Here is a 15,690-nt window from a genome sequence, read left to right on the forward strand (position 1 = left end):
CTTTATCCAAACAAGTTATTTAGAAAAAAAAAATTAATTGCAAGCAATTCAAATCTAATACTATATACAATTGAGAACTAACAAATAGAAAGTTTTTGAATAAACTAATATTTCTGAACAACATCCATTCAAAATTTTCTTTCTACAAGTAGTAAAAACACATATGTGTCATTCACTCAGAATTTTGCAGCTTCAAAAAATAAATCAAAAACAAAAAACTCTCTCACTCTTTTCTTCTCACCCTTCGTCTCCCACACACAACATCATCCTCTTTCAACAAAACCTCTTCAACTTTATCTCTCTCTTTCTCACTCACACATAACGCCATTCTTTGGCCAACACAACCTCTTCAGCTTCATCTCTCTCTTTCTCACTCACACATAACACCATTCTTTGGCCAACACAACCTCTTCAACTTCATCTCTCTTTGTCTCCTTCACACATTCATATCTCTTCTTATTTTTGCTTTTTTACGAGACTTCATCTCTCTCTTTCTCACTCAAACATTCAGATCACTTCTTATTTTTGCTTTTTGACGATTCTCCATCTCAATGTTTGTCACTAACACATTCAAATCTCTACTCATTTTTGGTTTCTTTCTGATTACAATTTTTGTTGAGATGAATGAAATGAGGAGAAGATGTGTCATACGTAAGACTCTGAAGCAAAAAACTTTGCACAAGATTTGATTTTTTTTTCGTTGCAGAATGACAATGGTATGTAAAGTTTTTATTTTTACCGAACTTTCAGTTATTTTCATATTTCTCAATGAAAAAAATCATCTTTTTATTCTTGCTTTTATCTAACTGATTTTTGCGTTGATCCAAACTTTGTTTTGGATCGAAATGCTTGAAATGAAAAGGCCGAAGAGAGGCAAAACTCTCAAACATCAGAAACTTTTAACAATATTTGATCTTTTTCGTTGCAAAATAAAAATGGTATGTAAAGTTTTTATTTTTACTCAGCTTTTAGTTATTTTCATCTTTCTCATTGGAAAAAAAAACATTTTCTTTTTTTTTTATTGCTTTTATCTATCTAATTTTTGCATTGATCCAAACTTTTTTTTGGTTGAAATGCTTGAAATGGAAAGGTCAAAGGGAGGCAAGACTCTCAAACAACAGAAACTTTGAACAATATTTGATCTTTTTCGTTGCAGAATGAAAATGGTATGTAAAGTTTTTATTTTTACTCAGCTTTCGGTTATTTTCATCTTTCTCAATGAAAAAAATAATTTTGCTTTCTATTTTTGCTTTTATCTAACTGATTTTTGCATTGATCCTAACTTTGTTTTGGTTGAAATGCTTGAAATGAAAAGATGGAAGAAAGGCAAAACTCTTAAACAACAAAAACTTTGAAGAAGATTTATTCTTTTTCAATCCAAAATGAAAATGGTATGCAAAGTTTCAATTTTTATTTAACTTGCTTTTGTTTTAATCTTTCTCGATCACCAAATTCATCTTCTTCTTTGTTTTGCTTTTATCTGCCTAAAGTTTACTTTGATCTTAAATTTGTTTTTGTTGAGATCAATGAAATGTTAGAGAAGATCAGTCAGAGGTAATGCTCTCAAGCACAAAACTATGAATAACATTTCGTCTTTTTCGGTCCAGACTCAAAAATCCAAGACAACTTCCTAAACAATATTGCCATTCATCATCCACTAACTATGTCAAAGTTAATTCATTTTCGAGTTAAACTATCGAGATATTACCTTCATCTGTTATTATTGCTGAAGAATGATTTGCTGTTGTTAAACCATTTCATTGTGTTGTTGTTTCATCATAAAGAATGAACATGTTTTGAAATGATTGTATGACTTCAAAAGTACAACATATAAACAACATATAAATCAATCTTTGATATAAGAAGAATTAACTTATAAACAGAAGACTTACTAAGCTCCAACTCAATTAATGGCTTCCTCTGTATAACATTTTGCAATAATTTATCAGATTGATTTCTTTTGTTTGTCACCACTAAACAAAACATATTTCATTATCCATGTTCATTGTGAAGTTCCAATCAAAATACAAAAAGTTTTAATAAACAGTAGTGAAAGAGAAAACATAAAGTTTCTCCTACAAATTATAGAAATGAAAGGAAAGAAGGTAAGAAACCTCACCAAAAAGCTTGATTTGCAATTATATTTAGAAAGCCTGAACTCAAAATGAATTAACTTGGACCTTGTTAGAGGAGCATTTGGTTGAATATGACTTAGAAATTTATGAATAGTTGAGTCTGAACATTATTTGTAAAACTAAATTTCCAAAGATCAATTTCCAGAATATCTTAAGAAACAAAGTTTGGGTGGTTGTAACTGATAAAAATTTCTTAAATCACACCAGCCTTCAGTAATCCTGGGATTATAAATATCCATGCTGAATGTAACATGGTGAAGATTACCCTTCTTATTAACAATAGTCCAACATGGACCCAATTCATTCCCTAATCTTATCACAAACAATCAGTTGATGAATCCAAAATCCTTGTCAAAGCACGAAGTTCATACAAAAAGAAACATCAGTTAAAGAAACACAATGAACAATAATGATAAATCATTTAATGTGTAAACTAATTGAAATATATCATACAAACATGGTCTTCAATAAAAATAGTAAAGAATCCACCCTTAAACTTTGCAGCAAGTATGGATTGTTCACCAAGTATGAATTGTGTAGTCGTCATCTGTTAAATTGGTAAGATAGAATTTTCTTTTTAAGAAAAAAGTGACGATCTCTCAATGAATGGTATTTAAAAGATGATAACCATTGAAAAAGAAATCGTGATTCATTGAGATCTCAAAATAATGGATATAACTTTTCAAACAGAGATTGAAGTAAATCGTAATGTAGTTGCAAAAATGGTGTTTAAAGGATTTAAACATGCATACCTTTCTACAAATGATAATTTCGAGAATGATTTACGAATGTAATGAAGAAGAACTCTGACTGTCGTTGGTGATGCAATGTAGAAGAACTATGAATGTTCGAACAAATGATGATCAAACAAAGAATAAAAGTTTTTAAATGAGAGACGTAAATGAAGTGTGAAATGTGAAGAGACGTAAATGTATTTTTGAATATTTTAATTTGAATCAGTTGAATCATGAAAGCATGTTGGAGATGAAACAATAAATGGAGTAATTGAAATATCTTGACCAGTGCAATGATGATTATCTTGATCAGTGCAAATAATAATGAAAAAGATTTAGACAAACGTGCAACATATTCAAATTTCGTATTGATTAATGGATTATTTTAAATATTTTAATCTGAATTAGTTGAATCATGAAAACGGGTTGGAGATGAAACAATAAATGGAGCAATTCAAATATCTAGATCAGTGGTGCAATGATGATTATCTAAAGCAATGCAAATAATAATAAAAATTTATACAAACGTTTATTCAGATTTCATATTGATTATTTTGACGTTGTGCAAATACATTAAAAAACCTTTTCATTTGAAGTTGTGTTCTAATGAATTGGAATACACAACGATTTTGTAATACGAAGAGGTTTCTAGTGTTTCTTGAGTAGTGATAAATTTTGATTTCCAATATACTGCGATCTTTCATATTTATTAAATATTTAATATTTAAACTTTACGTTAAATAATCTTGGAATGCGTTTATTTCCAAAACTTAATACTTAATGCTTACGTTATATAATTTTAATAAAAACTATATAATAGCTAATATTTATTGTATGAGAGTGACATTTTCATTTGTAATTTAGATGGAAACATGTTTCAAAGATTAAATCTAGTTTCTAAAATAAACATATTTTATAAAGTTCTTTAAACTTTTTTTTATAATTAATTACAATTATTTCAAAATGTTTAATATTTATTTATAGCTATTTAACTTTTGATTTTCAGTTATTTGATTCAAGAACTTAACAATTTAATTAATGACTTTGTGAAAAGTATATAACATGAAAAAAAAAGACATAACTTCATATGGAGATGAATAACTACAATATTATAAGAAGTTTAAATTAAAATTACATATAAAGTACTAATTTTTAAAAGCAATTTAATGGATAGAGAACTTTGACATGTATGCTTGTTTTTTCACTTTCAACTTCAAAAAAATCACGAAGTGACACGTGACAATCATTTTTCATCGTCCTTAATGATTTAAACGGTGTTAACCAAAAATGACCCAATTAAACAAAATTGACAAAAATTGAGACATATTTGAACACAAAACCCAAATTAGGACTTATTTGACAAAACTTGACAAAAATTGGGACAAAAAAGGTATTTTAACTTATATATAAAGGTATCATAAACTAACTCTAACTAACATTTAGACAGAAAATATTTTCCCCACACTTATTGAACATAGGCTAATGCATTTGAATCTATTGGACTTGGGTCATTGAATTTTTGCAAAAGTTAGTTGAAGTTAATATTAGTACACACGATAGTTAATTGAAATTGAAATTTGTATATATGAAAGTTAGCACATTATCTCATCCCAACCACTTTGATATTCCACTTGCATAATTATTGTCATCTATTGCATGATGTAATAACCACACTGATAACTCCTATTTTGTTTATTGCACTACACTCGTAGAAAAAATATTTAGATAAATTCCACAAAAAGTATATGAATGATACAATATAAATACCTGGAGGGAAATCCATGTGACCCTTTTAGTATTGGCAATCGATCTACCACTCAATATGCTATGTCCATTAAAAACACTAAAATTTAAACAATCAATGTTAAAAAACATGGCATTGCATATTTAATGTGAATGTAATAGAAGGTGTTTCTTAAAATATACTTAAGTATCTACTATGCTTTTCAAATAAGGAGGATGAGGTCTATGACAAGAGAAAAACCATAAGTGGTACGCTCTGGTACTAATAGAACTAGCAGTTGCTAATGATGACCGCATTGAAAATTAGTTGAAATATAATTAAAAAGCAAAAAGTATACGTTACGGATAGGGGTGTCAAAGTGAGCCAATTTGACTATCACAGGTTGAGCTAAAAATGGGTTAGCTCAACCTAACTCACCTTGGTGAGCCATAAATTTTGCAATCCGGTCCGACCCACAACAGGTTGGTGGGTTAGCTTACTTACGAATATGTATTTATTACAATTTATTTTATATATTTATTGCATTACAACAAAAATGAATTGACCTGATTTAATATTTTATAATAGTGGAATCAAAATTCTTGAAATATTATTATAAAGATAGTAGTTAAAAATTAAAGTATCAATGTATATAACTTGACAAACAAATAAATTAAACATTCAAACTATTCAAATATTATTGAACAACATTTTAGTATTTAAAAATATCAAATTGTGAACTTATATAATTAGAAGTAGAAACTAATTATGAAAAAAAATAAAATTGAAAAAAATTAATAGTATTGTTGGTGGTGGGTTAATCCACCTTCAACATAGCTCGAACCCATTTAACCAATGAATTAAGTGAGTTAGGTTTAGTTTAACCCACTTTTGAAAAAAATGAAAAATTTTCAACCCAACCCAGCTCGAACCCATGGTGGGTAGGTTGGCTCACGAGTTTGAACCTATTTTGATATCTCTAGTTATGAAATAAAAACAGAGATATACTTACTTATCTATTTATGAAGCAAGGTAAACTTGTTTCTTTCACTGCATTATGGAATTAGTGATTTACTTTTTTGTTTCTAGGTTCCTATTACCCATTGGAGTCATGAAATAAGGTGGTTTAAAAATCCACGTGTCATCCTTTCCTGCTTCCAAACACAAATCATGCATGTACCTAATTTTATAATGAAACATGGTGGAACCTTCGAAGCACTTCCTTTAGGCCACCAACTGGTGGAGAGATATGTAATCAACATATGTGTGCAACTCACATCAGCAACCAAAGCCAATGTGACCTCTTGTTTTAGTTGCAACTGAACAACTTCCTTTAGTGTTGAATTTGACACTGAGAGAAAGGTCAAGTTGTACTATAGTAGGGAGCTTTTGTGAGAGTAGTAAGCTCGCTGGCTTCTTGTCAAATGCTTCCATCATCATTTATCGCTCTAGTCTCATCTTCTAACGTTCTTATTTGATCTGCTCATGTTCTTCTCTCATCGCCTCCTGTAGCTGCTTTGTCAAGTCATCTTTCATTTTTTGCAAGGCTTCCTCCATAGGCACATTAAAGGAAGAATGAGATTGGTGTTGTGATGACCCTCCAAAGTAACCTCGAATCCCCACATTGTATCCAGCAATACGAACACGTTCAGAGTGTTCAGGTTGTCCAAGAGCAGTATTAAGAATATCTTTTCGACCATGAGGATTGAAACCACCCTATGTTTGTTGATCAACTAGAGAATTCTACAACATGGAAACATATATAATTAGAACACTTTATATGGAATAAAAAGTTTTTAATTAAAGTATTGAAACACATTTACTTATAATCCGCTCTGTAATCCATTGTGATTCTTCAAAAGTCCATGTTCTTGATTTTGTTAGATGAGCTTGCTTCCATTTCTCATGCCTAGATGATGGGAATGGAGGTTCAATTGAATCTGCACTACTATCATCATCACCAAAAACATAACATGTTTTAATCTTTTCTCTAACCATTTTCAGCTTTAGCTTTTGATAACCACTACAACAAAGTAAGTGATGAGACTCATTATGTGCTTCAATGTCTTGTGCTTTTTTTCGAACACACTGTAAACATTGAAGTAAAATTTATTTAGTATTTAACATTGTATGTAATAAAACAATAATAAAATAAATATAAGTGATGATATTAACCTCCCGTTTCTCGCTTTCTCGAGTTTGTACAAATCATTGTCAAGTTTCTTCAATAATGCAACTATACTTGGTGCAAGAACTTTCCCCTTTTGTAGCACCATATACATAAATTGTAGCTAACAATAGAGGCCATGAACTATTATTGGTACTTAAATTTTCATAAGGATTCATTCCATTTGTAGCTAGTCCAACCCTCAAATACCTTAGTTCCTTTTTGAATGTAGGAAATTCTTTATCAATGTTCTTCCATCACATTTTCGCTCATCAACATGTCATCTAAGGTTTTTAGCATCAGTTGGATTCACAAACATATGTTTGAACTTTTGGAATTATTGATAGATACCAATTTGCCTTTGAAGGAGGACCATGTTTGGAAACCTCATCAGTATTCTCCTGATCACCATACCTTGTAACATGACAAACCACATTTGGAACAACTTCTTAAGTCTACGAACTATTTTCTATATAAAATACAATCATTCTTACATGCATGAATCTTTTGATATTTCATACCCATCATACAAGGTATCTTCTTTGACTTATACATTCGGTCAAGGGTGTATTACTTTCATAAAGTCTTTCTGTCAACAACTGAAGCCATTTTGTGAAACTTTTACTAGTCCACCCATTCAATGCCATCAAATTCATCAACCTTAACATTGTTGATAATCGTGTGAAGTTAGTTGAACCATGATATAACGGGGTCTCTGCATGAATAGTCATATTTTCATACACAACTTTAGTAATGTTTGTACTCCAACATCACATATCATGTCCTTTTATCTATCATCCATTGTCCAATACACATGTTCATGTGTTCAGCCACACTTGGAGTGTCTACCAATATCAACGGGCCTTAATAGAGACTAAAGGGGGCCATGACCATTAGATAATCTATTTTGAACTTTTTTAGTGGTGTGATGTGATAATCTAAGAGTGATTAAAGTGATGGATTAAAAGTATGTAAAAAAAAGTTGGTCAAAATATCATTATCCTTAATTTAATTCAATTCCACTCATTCATTATATTTTAAAATTTCATAGCAAAATTTTCACACTTTTTTTAAATACTATTGTTAGAGCCAAATTTTAATTTGATAACATTTTTTCAATCCAAAACATCCATTCTTATACTCTTTTTGCACTAGTGACGTTACAATTGAAAATAAATGCAATGTCCACCTCCTAAACATTCATAAAATAAGGAATGTATTTGAATAAGACTCATTCAAGTAGAGATCCCTTTAATATACACATAACATCTCATACAACTTGTTGACCGGAGCGTCAGAGTGTCTTTATAGACACCGACACCTCACTTCGATGAAAGAAACATCTCGAGCAAGGAACCAAGGAAAGAACATCTCAAACAACAAGACAAAATATTTAAGGTCATGTGAGGACATCTTGGTCTCTAGGAACATCTCGATCTCACACAAAAACATTTGACAATCACATAACTACATTTTGGTGCTCAACATCAACTTTGAAACACAGTTATTCGATTATAATATTTTTTAATTCTTTGAAAATCCCTAAAAAAGGAAATCAAATACATTAATATCCTGTTTTTCATGTTTCTTTGTACTTTAAAATATAATTTATTTTATAATTTTATTGTTTATAACGTCGTCGTAATAATAATAATTTTTTTTTTGTGACTTAGTTTATAATGTTACTTGATTTTTCTATTAAATGATAAACGTTGTTTTTAATTATTATGATATGGCACTTTATTGATTTTTTTTAGTTCATGTAACCGTACTTTTTTTTCTTTCTATTTTTGTATTTTATTGTTTGGATGACTTTTTTATAATAATCATAATTGTGAAAATGAAGTTGACTTAAATAAATTAATATAAATTAAATGAGAGACTTTCTTTATTTCCTTCATTTACTCTCCGATTTAAATGAGTTTACTTTAAGCAAACTTTACATTTATATGTTTTGCAAAAAATAACTAAATTTAAAAGATAATAATATTATTTTAAAATGTATACAACTATTATAAATTAATAAGGGTCACAAATAAGTTGTGACTCACATATTAGTCTATCAATCGGTTAAAATGAGAATGTTATATTAGAATTTTTAATTTATTAGTTCGTTTTGGTCTGATTTGTTTGATGTGTCAAATTGACAAGTCATGGTTCTTGACTCGCCGACTCGTTTTATTTTTTTTATTATTTACATTTAAAATTAAATTAAAATAAAAGTAATTAAAACAACTTTTTATATTATATTTTCTGTTTTTTTCTTTCTATTTTTATTTGTTTACATTACAAATTAACATAAAAATAATTTAAAAAAATTATATTATATTTTTTGTAAAAACATAAATAAACAATATTATTATAATTTAAATTATTAACACTTACAAATTAAATTTTAATTATTAGTTATAATTTAATATGTAAATATAAGAATTATTTAATTTAATTTATCCAATTAAAATATTAATTAATTAATTAAAAACTTAAACAATATTTATATGATTAAATATGCTTTAAATATTTATTTATAGATACATATAAAATCAAATTTTAAGAAATAAAAAAAATGGTAAGTCAGCCTGCTTACCAATCCTGAGATATGTTATAATTTGTAACCATTTTTTGATAGTCGGTAACTCGACCTAATTTTGACAGATCAAGACAGATCAGACCAAAATAAGTTAGATCAATCCATTTTATCACCTCCTATAATTATAGTTTAAGACAACAATACTTTAATACTAGAAAATATTTTATATCAATCGGACATCACCTTAAATTATTTTTCATTCTCTTTGTTTTTATAAATATAAAAAAATATTTTTGTTAGATATTTTATCTTATAATGAGTTGTAATGGAGGTCAACAAATTTTGTTTCTATAATTTATATACCAAATTAAACCTTTTTTTTAGGTTTTTAAACGATAAACAAATTTCATAAAATTAAATTTAAAGATAAAGAAAGCTAAAAAAAAAATAAAGATTTATGAATGTTAACAAAATTGAAGGGCCAAGATTATTACAAACAGAAACAAGAATTAAAATTTCAGTGACAATAAAGATTTCATTAAGTGTCATACAATAATACAATGGTATTAATACAAAAGACCGGACAAGAACATAAAAACAAATATTTAACTAAAAACACTTAAAATTTTCAAAAGTGGTGAAAAAATTTATTATACTATATATGTGATTTGGTATTTGGGAAAGTCCTACCTTGTCAATCCCTCTTCTCAACTATGTAAGGTTACTTACTACTCACTCACTCCCATTCATTCTTTGCTTCCTTCAATCCCTTCTCTTCTCTCTCAAAAACCCTAATCCCCAATTTCCCCAATCGCTTCTTCCTTCGCGCCCCGTCGCAAGGTTTCGTCTTCTCTCCTCTCTTGATTTCTCCATTTCCCTCTTCTCCGTCTATTCTCTCTCTCTCTGAATTGAACTTTGCGCGTAGCGCTTTAGGGTTCCAATTCGCCGGGGAAGATGAGCACGCAGAAGAAGCGCGCGTTCCAGATAGAGGCGTTCAAGCACCGCGTGGTGGTCGATCCCAAGTATGCCGAGAAGACGTGGAAGGTTCTAGAACATGCTATCCACGAGATATACAACCACAACGCCAGTGGCCTTAGCTTTGAAGAGCTTTACAGGTTGATTCATTCGCTTAACTGTCAGTTAACACTTCTTCGATTTCAGTGCTCCAATTTTGGTGTGAATCGTGCGACATGCGATTTTGTTTTTTTTTTTTCAATACTGTTGTTTTGTTGTGTTTCATGTGGTTCTGTGTCGTGTTGTTTTGAGTAAATTACACTGGCTCCTTATGTTTTTGCACATGATGTCTCTTCTTTTTCAAGTGCTGCACTAATCCCCTTAATTGTTTGAAAAACATTATAGTATTCATCCGTAATTATTTGTAAAAAAATTGTATTATGACCTTATACAAAGGATGTTGTGGTTTCCTCAGGGCTTTCAACTTGCAAATATTGACAGAGGTTCTTATATGACACATTATATTGACCAGTTCCCTGTGATGCTGTTTGGCCATTGTAGATTATTATGCTTTTGTGTGATCAGTTCACCAGCTTGTACTTCTTATTCACATGGACGTTGCATGTAGTTTGCTCTCAGCCTACTTCATACCATTTATTTGGAAGAAAAAGCTCCGATCTATATGTAGTTATTTAATAATCAGATGCCACATACCTCCCTTAAATTTGTCGTTTTAAATAATTTCAATTGAACAAAATTAGTAGTTTTTTATAATTAGCGTTATGTTATTGCCTGTAGTTTATTTTTGTTTAAATTAATTAATCAGCTAAGCTTGCTTAATTAATTTGCCCATAGATACCCATCTTTGTGTATTTGTATGTGTTTGATTAATTTCTGATCATTGTGATCTACCCATTCAGGAATGCTTATAATATGGTGCTACACAAATTTGGGGAGAAACTTTACACAGGACTTGTGACGACCATGACTGCTCATTTAAAAGAAATTTCTCAATCAATTGAATCTGCTCAAGGAGAAATTTTCTTGGACGAGCTCAATAGGAAGTGGGTAGATCATAACAAGGCATTGCAAATGATCCGAGATATACTGATGTACATGGATCGAACATTTATACCTAGCAACCATAAAACTCCTGTTCATGAGCTTGGATTGAATCTTTGGAGAGATGTTGTGATCCATTCCAGCAAAACTCAGGCTAGGCTTCTAGATACACTTCTTGAGCTTGTGCTTAGGGAAAGGAACGGTGAGGTAATAAACAGAGGATTGATGAGAAATATAATAAAGATGCTTATGGATTTGGGTTTGCCTGTTTACCAGCATGACTTTGAGAAGCATTTTCTTGATGTATCTGCAAATTTTTACTGTTGTGAGTCCCAGAAATTCATTGAAACTTGTGATTGTGGTGATTATCTGAAAAAAGCTGAGAGACGTTTAAATGAAGAGTTGGAGAGAGTATCTCATTACTTGGATCCCAGAAGTGAGTCAAAGATAACTAATGTGGTGGAGAAGGAGATGATTGAAAGCCATATGCACACTCTAGTTCATATGGAGAACTCAGGTCTAGTTAGTATGCTTGTGGATGACAAATATGAAGACTTACAAAGAATGTATAATTTGTTTCGCAGGGTGACTGCTGGGCTCACAATTGTTAAAGAAGTCATGACTTCCTTTATACGGGATACAGGAAAGCAGCTAATTATGGATCCTGAAAGGTTGAGAGATCCTGTGGATTTTGTTCAACGCCTGTTAGATTTGAAGGATAAATATGACAAGGTTATTACAATGTCTTTTAATAATGACAAAACATTTCAGAATGCCTTGAATTCCTCTTTTGAATATTTCATCAATTTGAATGCTCGGTCTCCAGAGTTCATCTCTTTGTTTGTGGATGACAAACTTCGTCGAGGGTTGAAAGGGGTTGGTGAGGAGGATGTGGAGATTGTACTAGACAAAGTCATGATGCTCTTCCGGTACCTACAGGAGAAGGATGTGTTTGAGAAGTATTACAAGCAACACTTGGCAAAAAGGCTTCTTTCAGGGAAGACTATATCTGACGATGCAGAAAGGAGTTTGATTGTTAAGCTCAAAACAGAATGCGGATATCAATTCACTTCTAAGTTAGAGGGTATGTTTACTGACATGAAGACTTCTCATGACACAATGCAGGGTTTCTATGCCGGCCAAGGTACTGAGTTGGGGGATGGTCCTACACTATCTGTCCAGGTGCTTACGACAGGATCATGGCCTACTCAGCCTAGCCCACCGTGTAATCTTCCATCAGAAATATTGGGTGTATGTGACAGGTTTCGAACATATTATCTGGGCACACATAATGGTAGGAGATTGTCTTGGCAAACTAATATGGGGACTGCTGATCTGAAAGCAACATTTGGTAAAGGCCAAAAGCATGAATTGAATGTTTCCACATACCAAATGTGTGTACTAATGCTTTTCAACAACGTTGAGCAGTTGACTTGTAAGGAGATAGAGCAAGCCACAGCCATTCCCATGTCTGATTTGAGGAGGTGCCTTCAGTCTCTTGCCTGTGTCAAAGGAAAAAATGTTCTTCGAAAAGAGCCAATGAGCAAGGACATAGCAGAGGATGATGCATTCTTCTTTAATGATAAATTCACAAGCAAGTTCTTTAAGGTGAAGATAGGCACTGTCGTTGCACAGAGGGAGTCTGAACCAGAAAACCTAGAAACTCGGCAAAGAGTGGAGGAAGATAGAAAGCCACAGATCGAGGCAGCAATTGTGAGGATAATGAAATCAAGGCGAACTCTAGATCATAATAATATCGTTGCTGAGGTCACTAAGCAGCTGCAGTCACGGTTTTTGCCTAATCCTGTTGTTATTAAGAAAAGAATTGAATCCCTTATTGAGCGTGAGTTTTTGGAGAGGGATAAAGTGGACAGAAAACTGTATCGCTATCTTGCTTGAACTGTGTATTTGCTTCTGTTTTGGCATTCCAGCTTGTGATTCTGTCATGAGTTAGATGCTCATCATAAAATATTTCTGCCAAGTAGTTTAACTCTCCTTTGCATATCGACAAAACTTAGACTTGTTAGGTTCACTTCTTTCAGCCTGCAAAACTTACTAGATCATTTTTAGCTTTTTCTTTCCTCAATATCAATAAACTGAAACTTGTTTAGCTTATAGCCCTTGACTGTCGTATACTTTTCAATCATTTCGGATATGACATTATTTCCTTAACCACACTGCCTGAGAAGGAAGCTTCGTCATGAAATTCTTAACAGCAAAAAATTATGTTTTAACTGATACTCACTCCTTTGGACTAAAATAACCTTCGTAAAAGTTGTCCGCACAAACGTCTGGTAACATAATTTCGGGACATAAACAATACCCATTTGTAACACAAAATCTTACCAATTTTTTCATGTGTCATGCATGAATAGCGGGACACTCAATATGGAATAGATTTTATTCGTGTACTGTGTATTGGCAAGGTCATTTCAATCATGTTTATTAATGCATCACACATGTATTATGTAGGACCGAAATTATGTTGATCACCATTGCCCGAAACATCTCAACTACCACTAGGCATTGTGCTACATAGGATTGTGATGATCTTGATCAAGTTCGGTCAAGTTAATATCAACACTAGTGTAACCATGATAATTTTGGTCAAGGCAATATCAACACTAGGGGGACCAGGTTCATCCCAACTAAAATTGTAATAACTATATGAGAGTAAGGATTACGTCGATTTTAAGATTACTAATATCATGTCAACCTCGACAAAGTGGTAAAGAAGATATTTTCCGTTACGATAAAGTATTTTTTGACAATTATTAGAGGATTTAAACCTTCCTAAAATAGCTTAAGATAACCAAGTATATAAAGGTGATCTTATTATAGGTAAAATGTATCTAATTTCTCTATACATTTGTTCATTAGTTTAAATATATCGCTAACTTTAGTGTTAGAGTGCTTGCAAGTACTTGTCCCATTCGACCCCCTAGAAGCTACACAGAAGTACCTGGACGTCTCAATAAGTGTATATGAGATCTCTTAGGATAATTTGGTTCCATATGATAACATTTGATACCCACCATGAAATCTAGTGTACTTGGAGGAGATGGTGTCTACAAGGAACATGACTACTTAAGATCGTACACAAGTAATAGGAAAACCTAGTAATACAAATTGCAATGTGACATTTTTGTTAGATATGCAAAGACAACTAGATGAGATGAGATGAGAAAAGAAAATGAAGAGGATGTACATGCATTAAGAGAGGAAAATCAGAGGATGTAGAGACAACTGAAGGAAACATCTCAGAACTTTGATACTTTAGGATGACAAAGAACGAAAGGTGAACAAGATACTACCTAAAGGGGGGGGGTGACGAATCGTAACTAACTAAACTTCTGTTGGGATGGGAACGTCACAATGACATCCTTTCATAAATAGGATCATGGAGGCAGAACTTCTTCCAAGCTGGAAGGGCCTTACGATGGATCAATATAATGGTACTGCAAATTCAGATGAGCATGTCGACGTCTTTGTGACACAAGTAGGGTTTTGTACATCCGATGATGCCATCTTTTGTCGAGTGTTCCTGACATCTTTAAAAGGCCAATTCTAAGTTGGTTTACTCGTCTCCCTTCTAATTTTATTCCAATTTTATAGATTGTTTTGATACGTTGATTACTCATTTTGGTATACAATTTGTCACCACCATACCTCATCACCTTACCTCTTTAGCCTTAGTTAAAATCTGACAAGAGAAGGATAAATCGTTGCAGATGTTTACGAAACATTTTGGCAAGGTTGTGTTGAATATACTCAACCTTAATCCAAATGTAACATTGCATCATCTTATCACCACTTTGAGGCCAAGACCTTTTGTGGACAACTTATGCAATAAACTCATAACAACTCTTGTCGAATTAAGAACAAAAGTAACCAAGTTCATGCAGATGGAGGAGTTAAGGGAGTTTTGCAATACCGCCAAGGAAGAGACTTCATTTCCCGAGAAGAGACCTTTTGACAATGAGAGATCATCTCAATCGTACAACTAATTTAAAGAGTCAAAACACCCACATTTTAATCGTTACATACATTAAATGCGAATAGAGCTAATATTTTGGAATAAAATTTCAGTATATATTTAAGTATATATTGTCTTTAATTTAGTGGAAAATATGTTTGTAGTTCTTAACTTTTAATGTGAAATTGTAACTTGTCCTTATACTACACTTTAATACATTTTGGTCCCAAACTTAAAAAATGAATATAATAATTTAACTGTTCAAATATGAGTCTGAAATACCACATTTGATATGTTATAAAAATTTAACACAACTATTGTGACATCCCTTTTTAAATAGAATAAATTTACTGAAATTAAACATCACATAAAATAGAGCATCAGACAAAAATTATGGAGGATCCACCGA

The 15,690-nt window shown here is 31.6% G+C and overlaps 1 protein-coding gene across 3 annotated transcripts; it reads left to right on the top strand.

Annotated features, from left to right (window-relative positions):
• Positions 1–9,968: 9,968 nt before the first annotated feature.
• Positions 9,969–13,415, top strand: LOC114181618 (cullin-3A-like). 3 transcript variants are annotated; one of them, XM_028068120.1, is made up of 3 exons: positions 9,969–10,129; positions 10,223–10,404; positions 11,164–13,415. In XM_028068120.1, the coding sequence occupies exons 2-3, from the start codon at positions 10,244–10,246 to the stop codon at positions 13,202–13,204; spliced, it is 2,202 nt and encodes a 733-aa protein (XP_027923921.1). In that variant the 5' UTR covers positions 9,969–10,129; positions 10,223–10,243; the 3' UTR covers positions 13,205–13,415. The 3 variants fall into 3 exon arrangements, with proteins under 3 accessions (XP_027923921.1, XP_027923922.1, XP_027923920.1); XM_028068121.1 differs by having other exon boundaries at positions 9,972–10,129; positions 10,215–10,404; XM_028068119.1 differs by having other exon boundaries at positions 9,972–10,404.
• The last annotated feature ends 2,275 nt before the right edge of the window (positions 13,416–15,690 follow it).

This window comes from Vigna unguiculata, chromosome 4 (genome assembly GCF_004118075.2).
Source record: "Vigna unguiculata cultivar IT97K-499-35 chromosome 4, ASM411807v1, whole genome shotgun sequence".
NCBI lineage: Eukaryota > Viridiplantae > Streptophyta > Magnoliopsida > Fabales > Fabaceae > Vigna > Vigna unguiculata.

Excerpts from the sequence above, each read along its gene's own strand:
- LOC114181618 (XM_028068120.1), top strand. The coding sequence starts at position 10,244 with ATGAGCACGCAGAAGAAGCGCGCGTTCCAGATAGAGGCGTTCAAGCAC. Across the intron at positions 10,405-11,163 it reads AGCTTTGAAGAGCTTTACAG|GAATGCTTATAATATGGTGC; the intron begins GTTGATTCATTC and ends CTACCCATTCAG.